This window comes from Carassius carassius, chromosome 5 (genome assembly GCF_963082965.1).
Source record: "Carassius carassius chromosome 5, fCarCar2.1, whole genome shotgun sequence".
NCBI classification, from domain to species: Eukaryota; Metazoa; Chordata; class Actinopteri; order Cypriniformes; family Cyprinidae; genus Carassius; species Carassius carassius.
The window spans coordinates 30755255-30770918 of record NC_081759.1 but is presented as its reverse complement, the minus strand read 5'-3'; the positions used below and the strand labels follow the sequence as shown (position 1 = coordinate 30770918).

General features: G+C 35.7%; 1 protein-coding gene across 8 annotated transcripts in view; it reads right to left on the bottom strand.

Moving 5' to 3' along the window:
- The window catches only part of dab2ipb (DAB2 interacting protein b), a 110545-nt gene that overhangs the window by 35947 nt on the left and 58934 nt on the right, over positions 1-15664 (bottom strand). The window contains exon 1 of one of the 8 annotated variants that reach the window (XM_059550570.1): positions 9546-9760. The exons of 6 other annotated variants lie outside the window; for them this stretch is intronic. Coding sequence is in view for 1 of the 2 variants with exons in the window: in XM_059550569.1 (XP_059406552.1) it covers positions 3314-3315 (2 nt within the window). In the remaining variant the exon portion in view is untranslated. Of the gene's footprint in view, positions 1-3313; positions 3449-9545; positions 9761-15664 lie in introns of those variants that run through there. One more of the 8 variants, XM_059550569.1, reaches the window with a different exon arrangement.

Below are 15664 nucleotides of genomic sequence, written 5' to 3'. Positions count from 1 at the left end.
CTAGCGACCCTATAAATATTTTACAAAAACGTAATCAGAACACTGTCATTTTTTTATATTTTACTTTTTTTTTTTTTACTTGTTATATTGTTTATAATGAATATATTTAAGAACACTAAGAAAATTTATCTCTAATTTAAAAAAATCCAGGAGGGAGAGGGTAGAGAAAGATGTCCCAGGTAGCTAAAGACCTGAGGTATGCATTTAAGGGTTAATATTTGAAATTTGCTGTCAACCAATCAGGAATTAAAAGTAGTATGGCCTAATGTGAAGCTGACACATCCAGCCAGTGAAATGCCCATGCTCAGCTGTAAATTCATCATAGGTAAGTCCCAATGGCAATGTATTAACCGTTTAGTCAACTGAGTGGCAAACTGGAGCGCTCCTCTTCCTCAACAAAGCCATTTCATTTATCCAAGAATAGCGTAAGATGGATTCAACAGATCACACGCACCTGCAGCGCTTGTGAATGAAGAAAACAGAATAAAAATTTTACTTTAAGAATTAAAACTTACATAAAAAGGAATAGCCTATATTGACCTACACACAAAATGTATTTCACTTAAATCATTAACAGATTAACAAACTGTCTGATTAAAACGTGCGATAAACTTTCGGTTTATTGTGATGTGATCCAAAGTTCATGGAAATGAAAACACGATAGCAGAAAATCGTTTTCTTTATTTTGCAAAAGCTTTACAGTTTTATTTATTTAGCAAATCTTGACAGTGGTGAATGATGTTTTGCACATCTGTATAACCAGCCAGTACTGGTATGACCATATCGTTATCTCACGCGCACACAGATACATATATATGGCATCTCTTCCATTTTTATCTTTTCTTTTTTGAGTAAAAAAACCTCTGTATTTTATTATTATTATTAGGCTATTATTATTATTAGTTGTAGTAGTAGTAGAAGTAGTATTATAGGCAAAGAAAAAGTTTTAAAAATAATGTTATTAACCGGTATTTTTTATTTTTTTGGAGATCCGGTTTTGACATGATAATATTGCAGAGGAAAGCAGGAACAGAAACGGTAAAATATTCGATTCTACTCAGACTGAACCGATTTGAAATTTGGCTCTCAGGGCTACAGACTGCTTTGCAACTAAAAAAAAAAAAATCTGTTGGAGGACAACCAATATGACACTGGTATTGTTCAATGTGCATTCCTAATAACTAGTAAATATATGAACTGTACTGTTGCAACAACCCCCAGTTATCCAGACTGACCTCCCAGTAGGATTTGAAGAAGAGAATTAGAATTAGAGTTGGGTGGGCTTTTACTGTTTTTACTGCATTTTGGGAAACTTGGTTGAACTGATTGGGCCAGTTTTGTAGACCCTGAACAAAGAAATCAAGCTAATCCAATGAAGCCTAGTTGATCCCACATTGATGTCAGAAATAGTACGAGTTGGATTAATCAGTTTAAAGAAAATTCACTAAAGATCCATCTCTAATTGCAAGTATGAATTTACATTTGAACTGTTCAGGGATGCTGAATATGGAAATGCATACATTTACTACAACCTAAAAGATCCATAATCAAATATGCTATATGGAAATGTGCTCTTTAAATTTGGTACATTTCAGTTCATCAAGAAATTATTCATCCTTTGCTCTCGCAGTGCCCTTAGCAAGGGTAGAAACACTTACAACAAAATACAGTTCACAAATCAAAGCAACCTTGAACACTACATGAAAGAAATGGGAGGAGAAAGAAAAACAGGAAGATGTGCCGGGACATGCTCCCAAACACATAGGCCATCACAGCTCTTACACACACTTCTTGATACACACAATTCAGCCTTTCAGAGCACACATCACAGGCTCTTTTCACATGCATTGAGTGTGGGTGTATGGAGCTCACATAAAAACAAAAAAGTTTTGGTCATAAGCATAAATGCACAAGTTATGTGAGGTCACTGATAAATCTATTTCACAGCTGACAGATGTGCAGTATGCTGATGAATGTTATTGAGTGGACAGTTGTTCTACAATTACATTTTTAAAATAAAATATAATGTATATTTTTTTTAGCAATGATGGTTAATGCTAAAAAAAGAACATATACATTGTGGGAGTGGTTCAATTAGCCATGACAGCTGGCATAACCAAAACTGAAAAATAACACTTTCATAAGACACTGAATGCATTAAAACAGCCTTTAATCATTACATACAGCCATGGCTAAAATCACAATGTCAATTAATGCAGTATATGAATAATCATGCAGCCTGAGGCTCTGCTGTCATTACTGTGTTCCAATTTAGAGAGAGAGAGAGAGAGAGAGAGAGAGAGAGAGATCAATGCTCTTTGGTTGCCTGGGTTTAGCTCTACCCTTGAATGGACCGCAACTACGGAAAGGTGAATGTTTCCATGGCAACTAGCCGACAGGTACAATTTTAGCCCACCAAAAAAGAGCACAGCCCATAATGATCTACGGCACAGGAAATCATCACATTTAGTGAAGATGGAAAAAAGAAAATTTGATAAATCTATCCAGTTTTTAGCTGTCATTGGTCAGATTGATGGTCTTCAATCTGTTCAGTACTGCAACTGTATTAAGGAGGTAAACAGCAGTTCAAATCAATAAACAGTTGAAAACTGACCTTAAATAACAAGAGGAGTGAAGGGACACAGGATAGTAAGCACCTTATATTCACAATAGTGGGTCAACAATGTGATTCTCATTCATTCATTCCTTCATTCATTTCCAAACTACCTCATTCAATTCCCCAAACTTAATGTTTAATATTTTGTTAACTAAAATATTTGTTTGAGGTCAGAGACAGACATAAAAGAAAGACATCAATTACAGCATCAGTATTAAAAAAAAAAAGAATTACTTTCTTAGGTAATTAAAACTTCAATTCTAATTTAGGTATTTAATTATAATTAATTGAATGGGGACAGAAAGAAATAATTAATGTTTGTTGAACAAAATAATAAAAGTAAAAAATAAAAAAAAACAACAGGGCAAATAATTTTTTTTTTTACTAAATACAAGCAGTTTACATGCAGTAGATGCACTTTTTTTTACCTCAAATGTAACCATTCCCTCGTCCCTTCTTAACAAGTGCTTTAAAACACATTTTACACATTAAAGATGGCCTACTCTAATATTTTTTATTAAACCAGACAAAAAAAGGTAACTGTTTATGAAAAGAGAAAAAATAGCCATCATTCCAAAACCATTCATACAGCATATGTAAATTCATAAAACATAACAATGGACATTAATGTCAACTGAAGACTGTGTTCAGAACAAGCTTTAATCCAAAATCTAAAGAATAGACAGATTTACTTACATTAAATTGAGATTAAACCCAGCTCCATCAATCCATACTCATGCAACTACCGATTGCAAGCACATTTCTGTGTTTCTGATCTGAATTTGCGCTTCGCTACATGGACTGTTAAGGGGAATTCTGTGTGATCTCTGGCTTTCGTGCTGCGCGCTGGAGAGGGAAGTTCCCATGGGATAACTGATAACACACCTCCTCCCTCACATGCCCCATTTAAACAGATAGCGCTCACTATCCCACATCAAACTCAATAACATTTGAACTTTCCAGTATCACTTCACATCCCATGCCTCTTTCATTGATTGTAGTTTCACTTTTTCTGATTCAATCTTTTATTAAGCATGCTTTGCTGTATGTTCCCAAATTATGTAGTCAATTAATGGACTAAATAAAGCATAATAATTATTAGCTATATACATCACATGTAAACAAATACATGTGGTAATGATCTAGTAATAGGAAATAAAAAACTGTAATATGAAGGAAATATTGTATGCATATAACAGTTTTTTTTTTTTTTAACATTGAGATTAGACATTCTAGACATATGTAACAGAAAAAAGGAAGTCTGAAGGGTCCAGGACAAAAAACATTCCCTGATCTATTATTGTGTAACTAGCAAGAAAGGCCATAACATCAAGACCAAAATATGCGGAAGGGGGTTACCGCATAGAGAACAATGCAATTTTATGATGCAATTCAATTAAAATAACCATGTATTCATACATTTTAATTTTACTTTATCGAGGCAGCAGAAAATCTTTTTTTTTTGCATGGTTGAAATTAACTTAATATTAAATTTACATTTTTGTTCAACATATATTTGGAGATACTTGGCGGATCTCCTGCAGTACCACCACTGACCCCCATTTCACACCCCTGCAACAGGACCAACATTTCCATCAGGATTTTCAATGTTGTGAAAAACAGACCTCTCCACCATTTCTTTTTTAGTCCATTTTGTGCATAAAGTAAGAGAGGGAGGATATGATTTAGCTTTCATGCAGAGGCTATACACACAATCTCCTGCCCTCGCATCTAACATTAACACACGGGCCAAATGGACAATTTCACAGTAATATCATGGCAGAGAAACACATAGGCGATGGATGCCAGCACCTCCATATGCATATAAAAAAGGAAATAAAGATGCAGTTGGTGCCAGAATGGAAAACAGAGAGTGAAGGATCCTGGGAAAATTCAACACAATGACAGACTGAGGGAAGACTTGTCATTCTCAAGAGAAATGGGCTAAACGTGCTAAACAACAAACAAATTAGCCCTGGCCTGAACGAATCCTGTCTGAATAAGACAATACCACACATACACATACGCCTTTGTCTTATCACAAGCAAACAGTTGAGCCCTTGGTGTTTACTGGGCATCTGGTTAAAGGCTAACCAAAGGTTGTTCTGGACTGGCCACTTCCTTGTTTCAAACCACATAAACAAACACACACACATGCTCAGTGACTTGCCAAGCTAAAAGAGATTATGAAGCATAAATCTATGACCCTGGTCTTCATTTTTGCTTTGAACTACTACACATATTGGGAAATCCTCTTAGAAGCTCATTTACATATAGAACAACTATACAGAGAATCACTTAAATGATTAGAGTCATCTAATTTTTTTTAAATTTTGCTATGCTAATGTACTTTAAAAATAACACAACGAGACTGCAGAGTGAAGTGGCTATGATATGAACAGATGGGTTTAAATGAAAGTATTTTACATTGTTTTCTCATGTGAATCATTTGTGTGTGGATGTGTAAATGTGTTTACGTTCAGTGTCAAATTCGTGTAAAAATGTTTGCACCCTTAAGCGATTTGTTTCTTTTTCGGAAACACGTTTCTCTGAAATACGTTTTCTAGGGATGAAAACAAAGCACCTGCACAAACATGCAACCTTGGAAAGGAAACATTCCAGACAAGTTCTTTCATGCCCATGAAAACAAAAAAAAGTAGAACATAAAAAAGGAGAGAAAGAGAGAGAGAGAGAGAGAGAGAGAGAGGCAGGACGCGATGACCTTCAACAAGAACAGGACTAATAGAAAGAACAGACATGTCAAAAAGGTGGATTTTTTCATCCATCATGGTTTTTTATATAAAGACAGGAGACTGACTTCTGTCGAAGCTTATATATTTATATACTTGGCTTGTGATGGCCATCAGCTGATACAGACAGTGTGCACAGTGTCCATTCATTTACTGTCTTTGAAACCAACATGCTTTGATGAACTACAGCATAGGATATGAAGACAAACCAGTCAAAATAATCAATTAACTTGGGCTTATGACAATAATGCTGCTGCACTGTTAAACTAAATCCATTACAGCTGTCACAAATAAAATAAAAATGAAATTAAAAGTGTTGATTGGAGCATTAAAGGGACTGTAAGTAGGAATTACTCCCATCTAGTGGTGAAATTGTATTTTGCATTCAAACTAATTATGCACTCCAGCGCCTCGCTTTTTCAAATGCGCGTTGCATCTACGGTAGGCGATATGTACCAAAAAGCTTTGACAGGATGTCTTCTAATAGCACTTCGTTTTGGCGACGATGTCTTCTTCTCCTGTGGCACGGCATATGTATGGTCCATAATAAGAATGCAATCCAGACTTTTAAACTTGCCGGTGCAGTTTCAAGCGCCTCTTACTGCTCTGCACCTGCGTTTCTGGCTCTGACCGAAAACGCGTTGTGGAAATGCGTTGGCTTAGTACTTTTTGTCCCTCTCTGCTATTATAGTTTTGCAAGATGGCGGAACTACATGGAAGCCTCCGTCGACCTACCGGTCCCATGTATATAAAGATAATAAATTCTTCATTTACGAGGATTAGTTTAAACATTGGCATAGGTATTTGTACACCATTGAGGGCATATTTATGAATAAAAATATTGATTTTAGATAATAAAATACCTAATAAAATACCTAAAAAGTTACTTATTGTCCCTTTAAATTTAGAACGGCTCATGTTGCATCATCATCATCCTTTTTACGCATTTTTACAGTGTTGCGCATTATAACCAATCAAACACAATTCTGTATGAATGCAACGGCCAATCAGAGGCATTCTGATTAGTCATTGCTGATCCATCAGAATTTTGTTCAGTGTGCACGCTTGCTGACTAAATTCTGCACTCTCTATTTTGGCACAAAATATTCATCTGTCACTTGGTAGACACTAGCCAAATTACACATATGCCAGCATAGACAGATTGTGACATATGCCCTCATCCCTGAAAACCATGAAGAAAAGTATGCAAGGTAAAAAAAAAAAAAAAACTAAAGACTTCACTGAATATAAGTTAGCTTGAAGCAACAAGGCTTGTGCCAACCACAATTTGTTTTGTGCTTTGAATTACGGTCTGTCGAGCATGGAAGACTGTTTTTGCCTCTGAAAAAAAAAAAAGTAGAAGTCACGTAGTGAGATATAAAGTTGCAACAATTTATATTACGATTAAATAAAAATTATTGGATTAATTTCCTGTTCAGTCTGTCCAATGTTAATAATTGTGAATTTTGTTGTTCTTGTACTGTTCACACAGTGAACATTAACGTATTAACAAAACATTAACAGTATTATTAAATGTCATGTTTATCTTTTAAGAAGAGAAGGTACAGTTTTGGGTCACCACCTCATGTCCATTGTCAAATCTGGGTCTCAGCAACACTACGAGGCAGCACAGCTGTAGAGAAAAGCTCTCAACTCACAGCACACACATATTTTATTCATGTTGCCACTTAAAGGGACAAGACACAATGTGAAGGGACTATGACAATCTGCCAGTTACTGTCAGCACAACACAAGTATACAGCAGCAAATGTGTTTCTTGCACTGTACCTATGGAAAAGCTGCTCTGAGAGCGGTTTTGTGGTAGCTCTGCCGTCATGTGTAGAGATCTGACTCACCTGACTCCAGCTGGACAGTTAATAAGATGACTATTCATTGTTTTAACTAGCAGACATTTCAGGGAAAAGAAATCTGTGGTTTCTTAAAGAGAGAGAGAGAAAAATGGAGGAAATTATAAAAACCGTCTACATCCTGAATGAATTTAAACTGTGCATTTCTCATCTTAGTTCCCTGGACTTGGTTCGTCTGTCCTGGCAAAATTCATTCCTGCCTGGTAGGACAGAAATATTAACAGCTTTAAAATGTCTCGATACGATTCCTCTGTATTTATCTTGATACATAACACTTACAAATATGGTAACATTCCATTCTGAGTGTGTCCTGCATGCAACACCGATCAAAGGAAATAAACAGGCTTCCTATGCCAGCAACTAACACAGAGCCCTTCTGTTCATTGAAAGTTTATGTCCCTGTTCTGATCCGAATGTCTCGGAAGCATTCACCTCGGAGACATCTTCAACCAGACACTATGGTCAGGTTGAGCATTCAGAGGTGACCCTCTCCTAAAGAGAAGATGGCCTACCACCCTCCTTATGTTCCAGGAGAGCAGAGCAGTAGACATGCCTCAGCGGCGCACAACAAATCAATAGATGAGAGAGATTGGTCATGACAGTGCAATTAGAGAGTGACTGAGAGAAAACCAGGCAGGGGGAAAGAGAGATGGGCTTGATTTGCAGAGTCTATTGCAAGTTTCGAAAACATTTTTGCACACTACATTGTTTTTTCTTTTTTTTTTTTATCTTCCAATCAAATCGTTTATCCACCTTTAATTTTCTGTTCCAGCACAGCTGAAGAGACGTCGAACAACAGCTGGTACTGAGGAGACAATCTCCTCTCATTTCTCCCTCTTTTTTCACACCATCTCTCATTCGCTCTCTACTCAGTTTAGAGGTGTTTGTCAAATAAATAAATTTGGCTTCCCTTACACACTCTCTGCTATAATACCAGAGCTTTCACTTTTTCCATTTGTGTACGTTGCATAAACAATCTGATTTCTTCAGGATTTATTTTTTATTTAATTTAACCATGTGTTTTTCATACAATTAAAGCAGGACCATACACAAAATCCTGTATTCATAAATTGTGGTAAATATCTGTAATCTAATCTAATCAAATCTAATAGAATATAATAAAATACCATACAAAATACATTAAATGTTATGCAAAATTTACATAACCTAGCTTCATTTTAATCAAAAACATTATTCAATATGAATGAATGTAAACAGTAAAATGTTTACATTCACAAAATGTGGGAAATCAGAACAGAGTAGAATAGAATAAAATTATTTAAGCAAAACTATTAATATGACCGAATCATCTCAAAGTTTGACCAATGAATGACCAGGGATTTTTCATGACCTTTCCAGTCATTTGCGATTACCGAATAAGGATGTTCAAAAATGATTTTGACTGAGATAAATTCATTGGAAAGAACTGACTCGAGTGAAATGTGACTCACTCAAAAAAACGGACATGCAAGAAAGACTTGCAAACAAATCCGACTTAACTAATTCACCTAGAATAAATAGAAAACACAACTTTAAAACCCCTGATATTAGGTAGGTTTTCCATGACCACAGGACCACAGTAAATTTAAGGGTCAGATCAGGCAGAAAAAGCCTCTTGGTGAAATGACACCACCCCTTCACTTTCTCCAGACAATGAAGTGTCGATATAACTCACTTGCAAGGTATGTAATTATTCATTAATCAATCTTTAAATCTATAGATCCAGGGAGGGATTAGTCTCAGTGTTATGAATGCGAGCAGCTGTTCAACTGAAATATAATTACAGACACGCACATACACAAGCCAACAGGTTGAGAGAAGTTCATAACCTCAAGCCATGAAAAAAAAAAAAAACAAGTGACAGGCAGCCTGCGATGAACAAGCGTCATCTTCAACGAATCATTTGAATAACCACAAGAATGACACGCCCTCCATCATACAGCATAAACTTTCAAGTTTAATTTAATCAGATGCAGCCATTTAAACATCTTAATGCAGATGTGCTGCTGCTGCTGGCCACAGTGACTCCACACTAAAATGGCATCAGAATTTAACCACATGAGTCCAGTGACCCAGAACATCTAATGTGACCAACATCCCCCATCACAGACACTGTTAGGAACAATTACAAAAGAATGCATTACTGAACAGTCCCAGATCAGAGCGTGTGAATATAGAAGTGTGTGTGTGTGTGTGTGTGTGTGAGAGAGAGAGAGAGACTTCTAGTTTGCATAATCTCATTATATTTGTGAGAACAACATGAAAACATTCCGAGCCAAAGAAGGATCAGGAATCAGACTGATCACTCACCAGTCATCCTGTGAATTCAGCACAGCAGTCGGACACTGGAGAGAACGAGAAGACAGAAGAAAACTCTGGAGGGGAAGGGATCTGTCGGGTAGCTCTCAAAGCTCCATTTTTCCCTTTTCCGGAACTGAGCACTTCCCTGTCCCTGCTTCTCTCAGCACTGAGCAGTCTAACCGCTGCCGGTTGTTTTCTAGGGAAGGCGGAGCAGAGAATAATCTCCCTCTCCCGTTAAGCCCTTTCTTTCACCCCCTCTCGCTCTTTCTCTCTCTACTGCCCTCTTGTGCTCTCTGTTACTCACCCTTCCTTTCCTTACATATTTTTTCCACTGTCCTACTTCCTGTGCTCTCTGTATCTCTCTATGTCTGGATGTGAGTTTGGATGTGCATGTGCTTATATATGAATGGCTTTACTCTCTTCTGCAGACAAAACCTCTGTATCTCTCTATGTCTGGATGTAAGTTTGGATTTACATGGGCTTGTATAAATGGCTTTACTCACTACTGCAGACAAAACCAGAGATTAAATTTTTTTTGAATCTCCTATGCATGCCTTTGTCAGTCAAATGACTCCCTTTCATCCCAAATCAATACTCACAGATGGCTGTGACAGAGAACACAGCATATAATCAACCAAAACAAAATTTTCTCCAATACTAAATAAAACGGGCAATTTTAGAAGCAGCCCTGGCTTTGTCAACAATCATCTTCTAGACTTAAGCTCAGAAATCAGCAAGTAAACAGTCTGAAATGTTCACCGCAGGTCTAAGCCTGCTTGTGATAAAGCTTTTTTTTTTTTTTTACTCTAAGCTTACAGTTGGGAGAATGAAAACTAAATATGTTTTAAGGGTTACTAAAAGTCAGTAGGACTTTTGTAATTTTTTTTTTGAAAGAAGTCTCTTGTTGTTCAAAAATACTCTAAAGCACCCCCCCACCCCCCAGCTGAATATATTTTAAAATGCAATTTATTCCTGACGGCAATGCTGAATTTTCAACAGTCATTAATTCAGTCTTCAGTGTCACATGATCCTTATAAAATCTTTCTTATATGCTAATTTAGCTTATTAATTTAGCTCAAGGAACATTTCTCATTACTATCATTACTGAAAACAGCTGTGCTGCTATATTTTTTATGGAAACCATTATAAAATAATGGTCAAAAGTATTATTTATTTAAAAACTTGAAATTAATTATTTAAAACAGACAGCTTTAACATTAAAATGTCTTTACTGTTACTTTTGATCAATCTGTTTTGCATTCTTGCTTAAAAAATGTGTTCATTTCATACTGACTGCAAACTTTTGAATGATAGTATAGTCTATATGGAACACAGAGGTACACAAAATTACAATGCAGACTTTTAAATGCTGTAAAATTTAATTTAGGAAACATAGTTATAATTTATCATTTAAAGAGCCATGTTTAAAGTTAAAACCAATCAATAAGTTTTTGAACAAATCATTAGGGTAAATGATTCAATGACTTGCTCAAATAGAGTGGGGGAACTCGTCAGAACCTGAAAAAAGTCATTCGCCTTGGGTTCCTTCGAGATTTTCCTGTGGTGTTATAAATGGGGTTTTTCCATTTATGAGTAAAATAAAGCCTGCAGTAAACATAACTTGACAATACTTTTACGTTTTGTTGTACAATATTAATTACACATATCCATACCCAAAACACAAATTTTGAAGCAGTTATGTTGATTTAAAAAAAAGAAAAAAAAGAAAACACATTATAGGAAAATCTAGAAGGAGGCCGCGGTGAATTACACGCACAAGTTCTGAAGTCATAGTTCCCTCACTCCATAATTTCACTTGTTCCATTTCTGAATTAATCAATGTTTTTTTTTTTCCAGTGAATGACTCAACGATTCACTTACTGCCACCTACTGGCATACTACTGTAATCTACTGAAAAATCCCCACCACACACAGACAAGTGAAGTGACACACAAAGTGAAAACATCCAGTGCTGCTAGCCAATCAAATACAAGGAAAATAACTAACTCGTGTAGCCATTCCAGTGTTAAGAAGAATTGTTCACTCAAATAGCGACAATAAATAGTTATTATAATTTATTAATAACTATTTGTTGTAGCCATTTGAGTATGCTACTGTAAATTACTGTAACAACTCAAATATATCTAATGCATTATGAATGCGTGAAAACAGGAGACAGTATCAAAAACATCTTCAGTGATTTAAAACAGTATTATTGCACATTCAGTAAAGACAGCCATTATTGTTTTGTCCAAGCAGACCCAACGGCCGTCTTTGAGGCCTTATTAAAATCACTCATCACAAAACATACATATTGAGCTTGACAGTTTGATTAAAAGTGTCTCTTGTTCAATCTTCATACTTCAGTCTTTCCTTAGGAATTAGTTCCTTTTTTTTACCGAATGAAATTTACTGGGCAATAAAGCAACGCTGAGATTTTTTTTCCCGATATGACAGTTTCCTTGACAACATCACCTCTTTCCTGCTCAAGAGGGAGAGAAACTAAGGATACGTGAGAGAACAATAAACAAGCATTGGAAAAACTGACTCAAATGTTCAAATGCTTTTAATTTAGATTTGATCCTGTAAAGTCATTAGAATCTATTAGCGCCATCTGAGAACATCAAATAAAAAGCTGTGCCAGTCTAGGAACTTTATTAAAGTCTGTTTGTGTCTATGACATGAGTTGTGCGACTGTGAATCTGTGTGTGCTTCAAGAGAGATTTTTTTTTTGCTCCAATTCTGTCCACATGTTTATTTGTGGCATTCTTTTTTATTTAAACACATGTTATCATTGTGATTTTGGCTTTTAAAGTTAACATATCATGGAAAATAAAAATATTTTTCTGTACTATATACAGATATAGATATTCCACAACTCTGACACAGTTCATTCCTTAGTCCATCAATCATTTCTGAAAACTAAACTGCAAACACACATTATTAAAAAAATCATTGTGGTTATGACATCACAACCATGAGCATATGATTATAATTACATATTACTGCATCTTCGATATTCAGCATTCTGCAGGTCAACAGCTAGTCACATTTCTCAATAACTCAATAAATAATAATAAATAAATAAACACTCAATTTCTAAGGTCAGACAGTGGGTAGAAAATTGTCATGTAAAACTAAAGACTAAAAACTATGACATTAAACTAGACATAGCAGATTAATGGTTCCTCTTAAACAATTAGTAGATACCCCCCAATAATATCTATTTTTGACATTAATTTGATTTGTAATCAAGTTTACACATTAGGAACCATCCTCTTCTCCATCCACCGGAACAGAACAGACTGGTTTATTAGTAAATAGTTCAACTTGTGGCTGGTATCATGTTTCCTAAGTCTCCTAAGTGTCATCTGTGCAAAGAGGACAAACAGCACAAACTAAACGTTTCATCACATTCTGGGTGAAAATTATAAAAAAATAAAGAGAATGTAAGCAAGAATTCAGAAATCAGTAAAACTAAACCTCACCTGCTGGACATACCGGCTAGCTTTCTACAAAAATGCTACAGAGAAAACTGTGTGCATGTCGATACTGCACATAATAAATGTCCATTTAGATGTAACTGCCTTTGTATACGCATATCCCTTAATGTAAGTGCTTTCAAAAGAAGAGTCAATTTCTATTAACAGCTCTTGACTCTTTCTAATAGAAGCCACAATCAGACCGTCTGGTAACGCAGGGTCATTTTTCTGCCAAATGAATGCAATAATGCAGAGATACACACACAAATACTCAAGCACAGATCATAAGTGGCACAAAAGTAAGCTGCACTCACATCCGCCGGTGCATTGGGCACACAAACTCAACAAAAATCCATTTTGCGCCACAGAAGTCCAGAGTTCTCATCCCCTATCTGTATCTGTACAAGCACAGCCATCCATAGTATGCTTCAGCCAAGCCATGCTGAAAGCACAGACAATTACTACACTTAATCCAATCAAATGAGATGCTTCTGGGATTAGCAGCATCCGCACATATAATCTCATTTGTGTAAAGAATGGATGAGCAGCTCAGGCCGTGTGTTTAGAGCAGCGGGTGCTGTTAATGCTGCTGATATAAGGTAAAACCAGGGTTGTGACGGACTGGGAATTCTTAGGGTCTAAGCTAATGGCTAAAGCTAAACTGGGAAAACGCAGCCAGCTAATGCCCAGATTAATGAGGGAATCCATGCTGAGCCCAGATGAAGTACAAATTGGGGTTGTACTGATTGAGAGCTACCAAAAAAATCTCTCTCTCTCTATATGTCTATATATCCCCTCCCCCCCCCCTCTCTCTCTTTCTCTCTCTCTCTCTCTCTCTCTCTGTATATATATATATATATATATATATATATATATATATAGTTTAATATGGTTAATCAGCTGGCTGGTAGGGCTGAGGTCAACCAGGTCAAATAAATGACTATTGCTTTAAAACTGAATGGAATCCAGCTTTCCCAACAATGTAATTTATTGAAATACTAATAAAAGTGATATTTTTTGTAAATAATATAATGCATAATGACTGCAATGCCATTTGAATCTGTCTGCATACATTGCTGGAATCCATAGGATTTAAAAGGACCAAATATAAACGTTTAATAGGAGCAAAGATAAATGTTCACTGGACTAGAGACTCCAAACATTTCATTTTGAGTTCCGCTTGGAGACTGCGCTTCACTGGCAGTCTATCATGACTGCTGTTTGCACTGGGTAAAAAAAGCTATTAATTTTTTATTGGACAGTGGGCTTTCGATCGATGCATTCTTGTCCTGCCTGGAAGCCTGACTTCTCTATAATGATTTACATTTAGTCCTACAGCAGACTCCCATCTCACAATACCTCACAATTAATGCCCACTTTCAAGATTTAAACTAGAAAAGAAAATAGGAATAAACAGCTAGACCTGAAACTTGTCATGTCGGCCTATTTCTAGTACCACTACCGAACTGTTATGATTCTGCAAATTGTGAGCACAGCATTAAGTAAAATAAAATAAAGCACAGCGAAAGTTTCCAAATCAGAAATTTGCATAGAAATGATCAAAAACTCAAGAGCAGAGCACAGCCGCAGTCTGTTTAAAGTGAGGGATATTTATGGGATAAGGGGACAAGAAGATGCATGAAGGAGCATCTCCGAGAAAGAGGCAGATGACAGATTGGACTGCAAAGCTCTGTTGGTTTTCACTGACAAGAGAGGCATGTCAAAAGTGACCTCAATAACCAGTCTGCATAACAGACACACAAACTTTCAGGCCACACACACACTTCACACGTCATTGTTCACTGTGCAGCAAATTATGCAGCACGGACACAAGGAAATGCAAAATTGCACATTTACATATGGTGCTACTCCATAGGAATTAGCACACAGAATGCAAACACATGCAAAAATATCTATACTAAGACTCAACTGCCATATTCAGCCACTCATACAGTAACATATTCATTAACATCCAGTAAAGTTTTAAAATAGGTCAGAACCAACTGCCAACTTTTTCCAGTAACATGACCGTAACAAATGATCTCCAGTCAAGACAGTGACTGAAAGATTAAAGATGACATTTTAATGCTATTTTTAAAATCATTTTAACTAGTTTAAAACAATAGTTCTCAACCAGGGAGCATTTCCAAGTCGGCTGGAAAAACGCTCAAAATTAGTACAAAATTGAGATAAGTTAAAAGATTAACTCAAAACATCTTATTTTAATTTGTTCTTTCAGCAAATGTAATAATAGTAATAAAAAAAAAACATTTTTATGATTTATTTTCTAGTTCTCTCTGGCTCTAAAATATTTTATTTGGCATAAATTGTTAGTAAACTCAGTAATAAAATTGTTTACAAATTCTCAAATCAATTCACGTTCTAAAACTCCTGTAATTATGGAACATACTTATTTGAATTGTATTATTTATAATGATTTTTATTTAATTACTTTAACATATTGCCACTCCTAGTTTCTGTAATAGGGCTATATATATATATATATATATATATATATATATATATATATATATATATATATATATATATATTGAAAACAAGCAGCTATATTATTACAGAAAAAGCTTTCATTGCAGTCAAAAAGGTTGAGAACCACTGGTTTAAAACGATCTAAACACACAGATC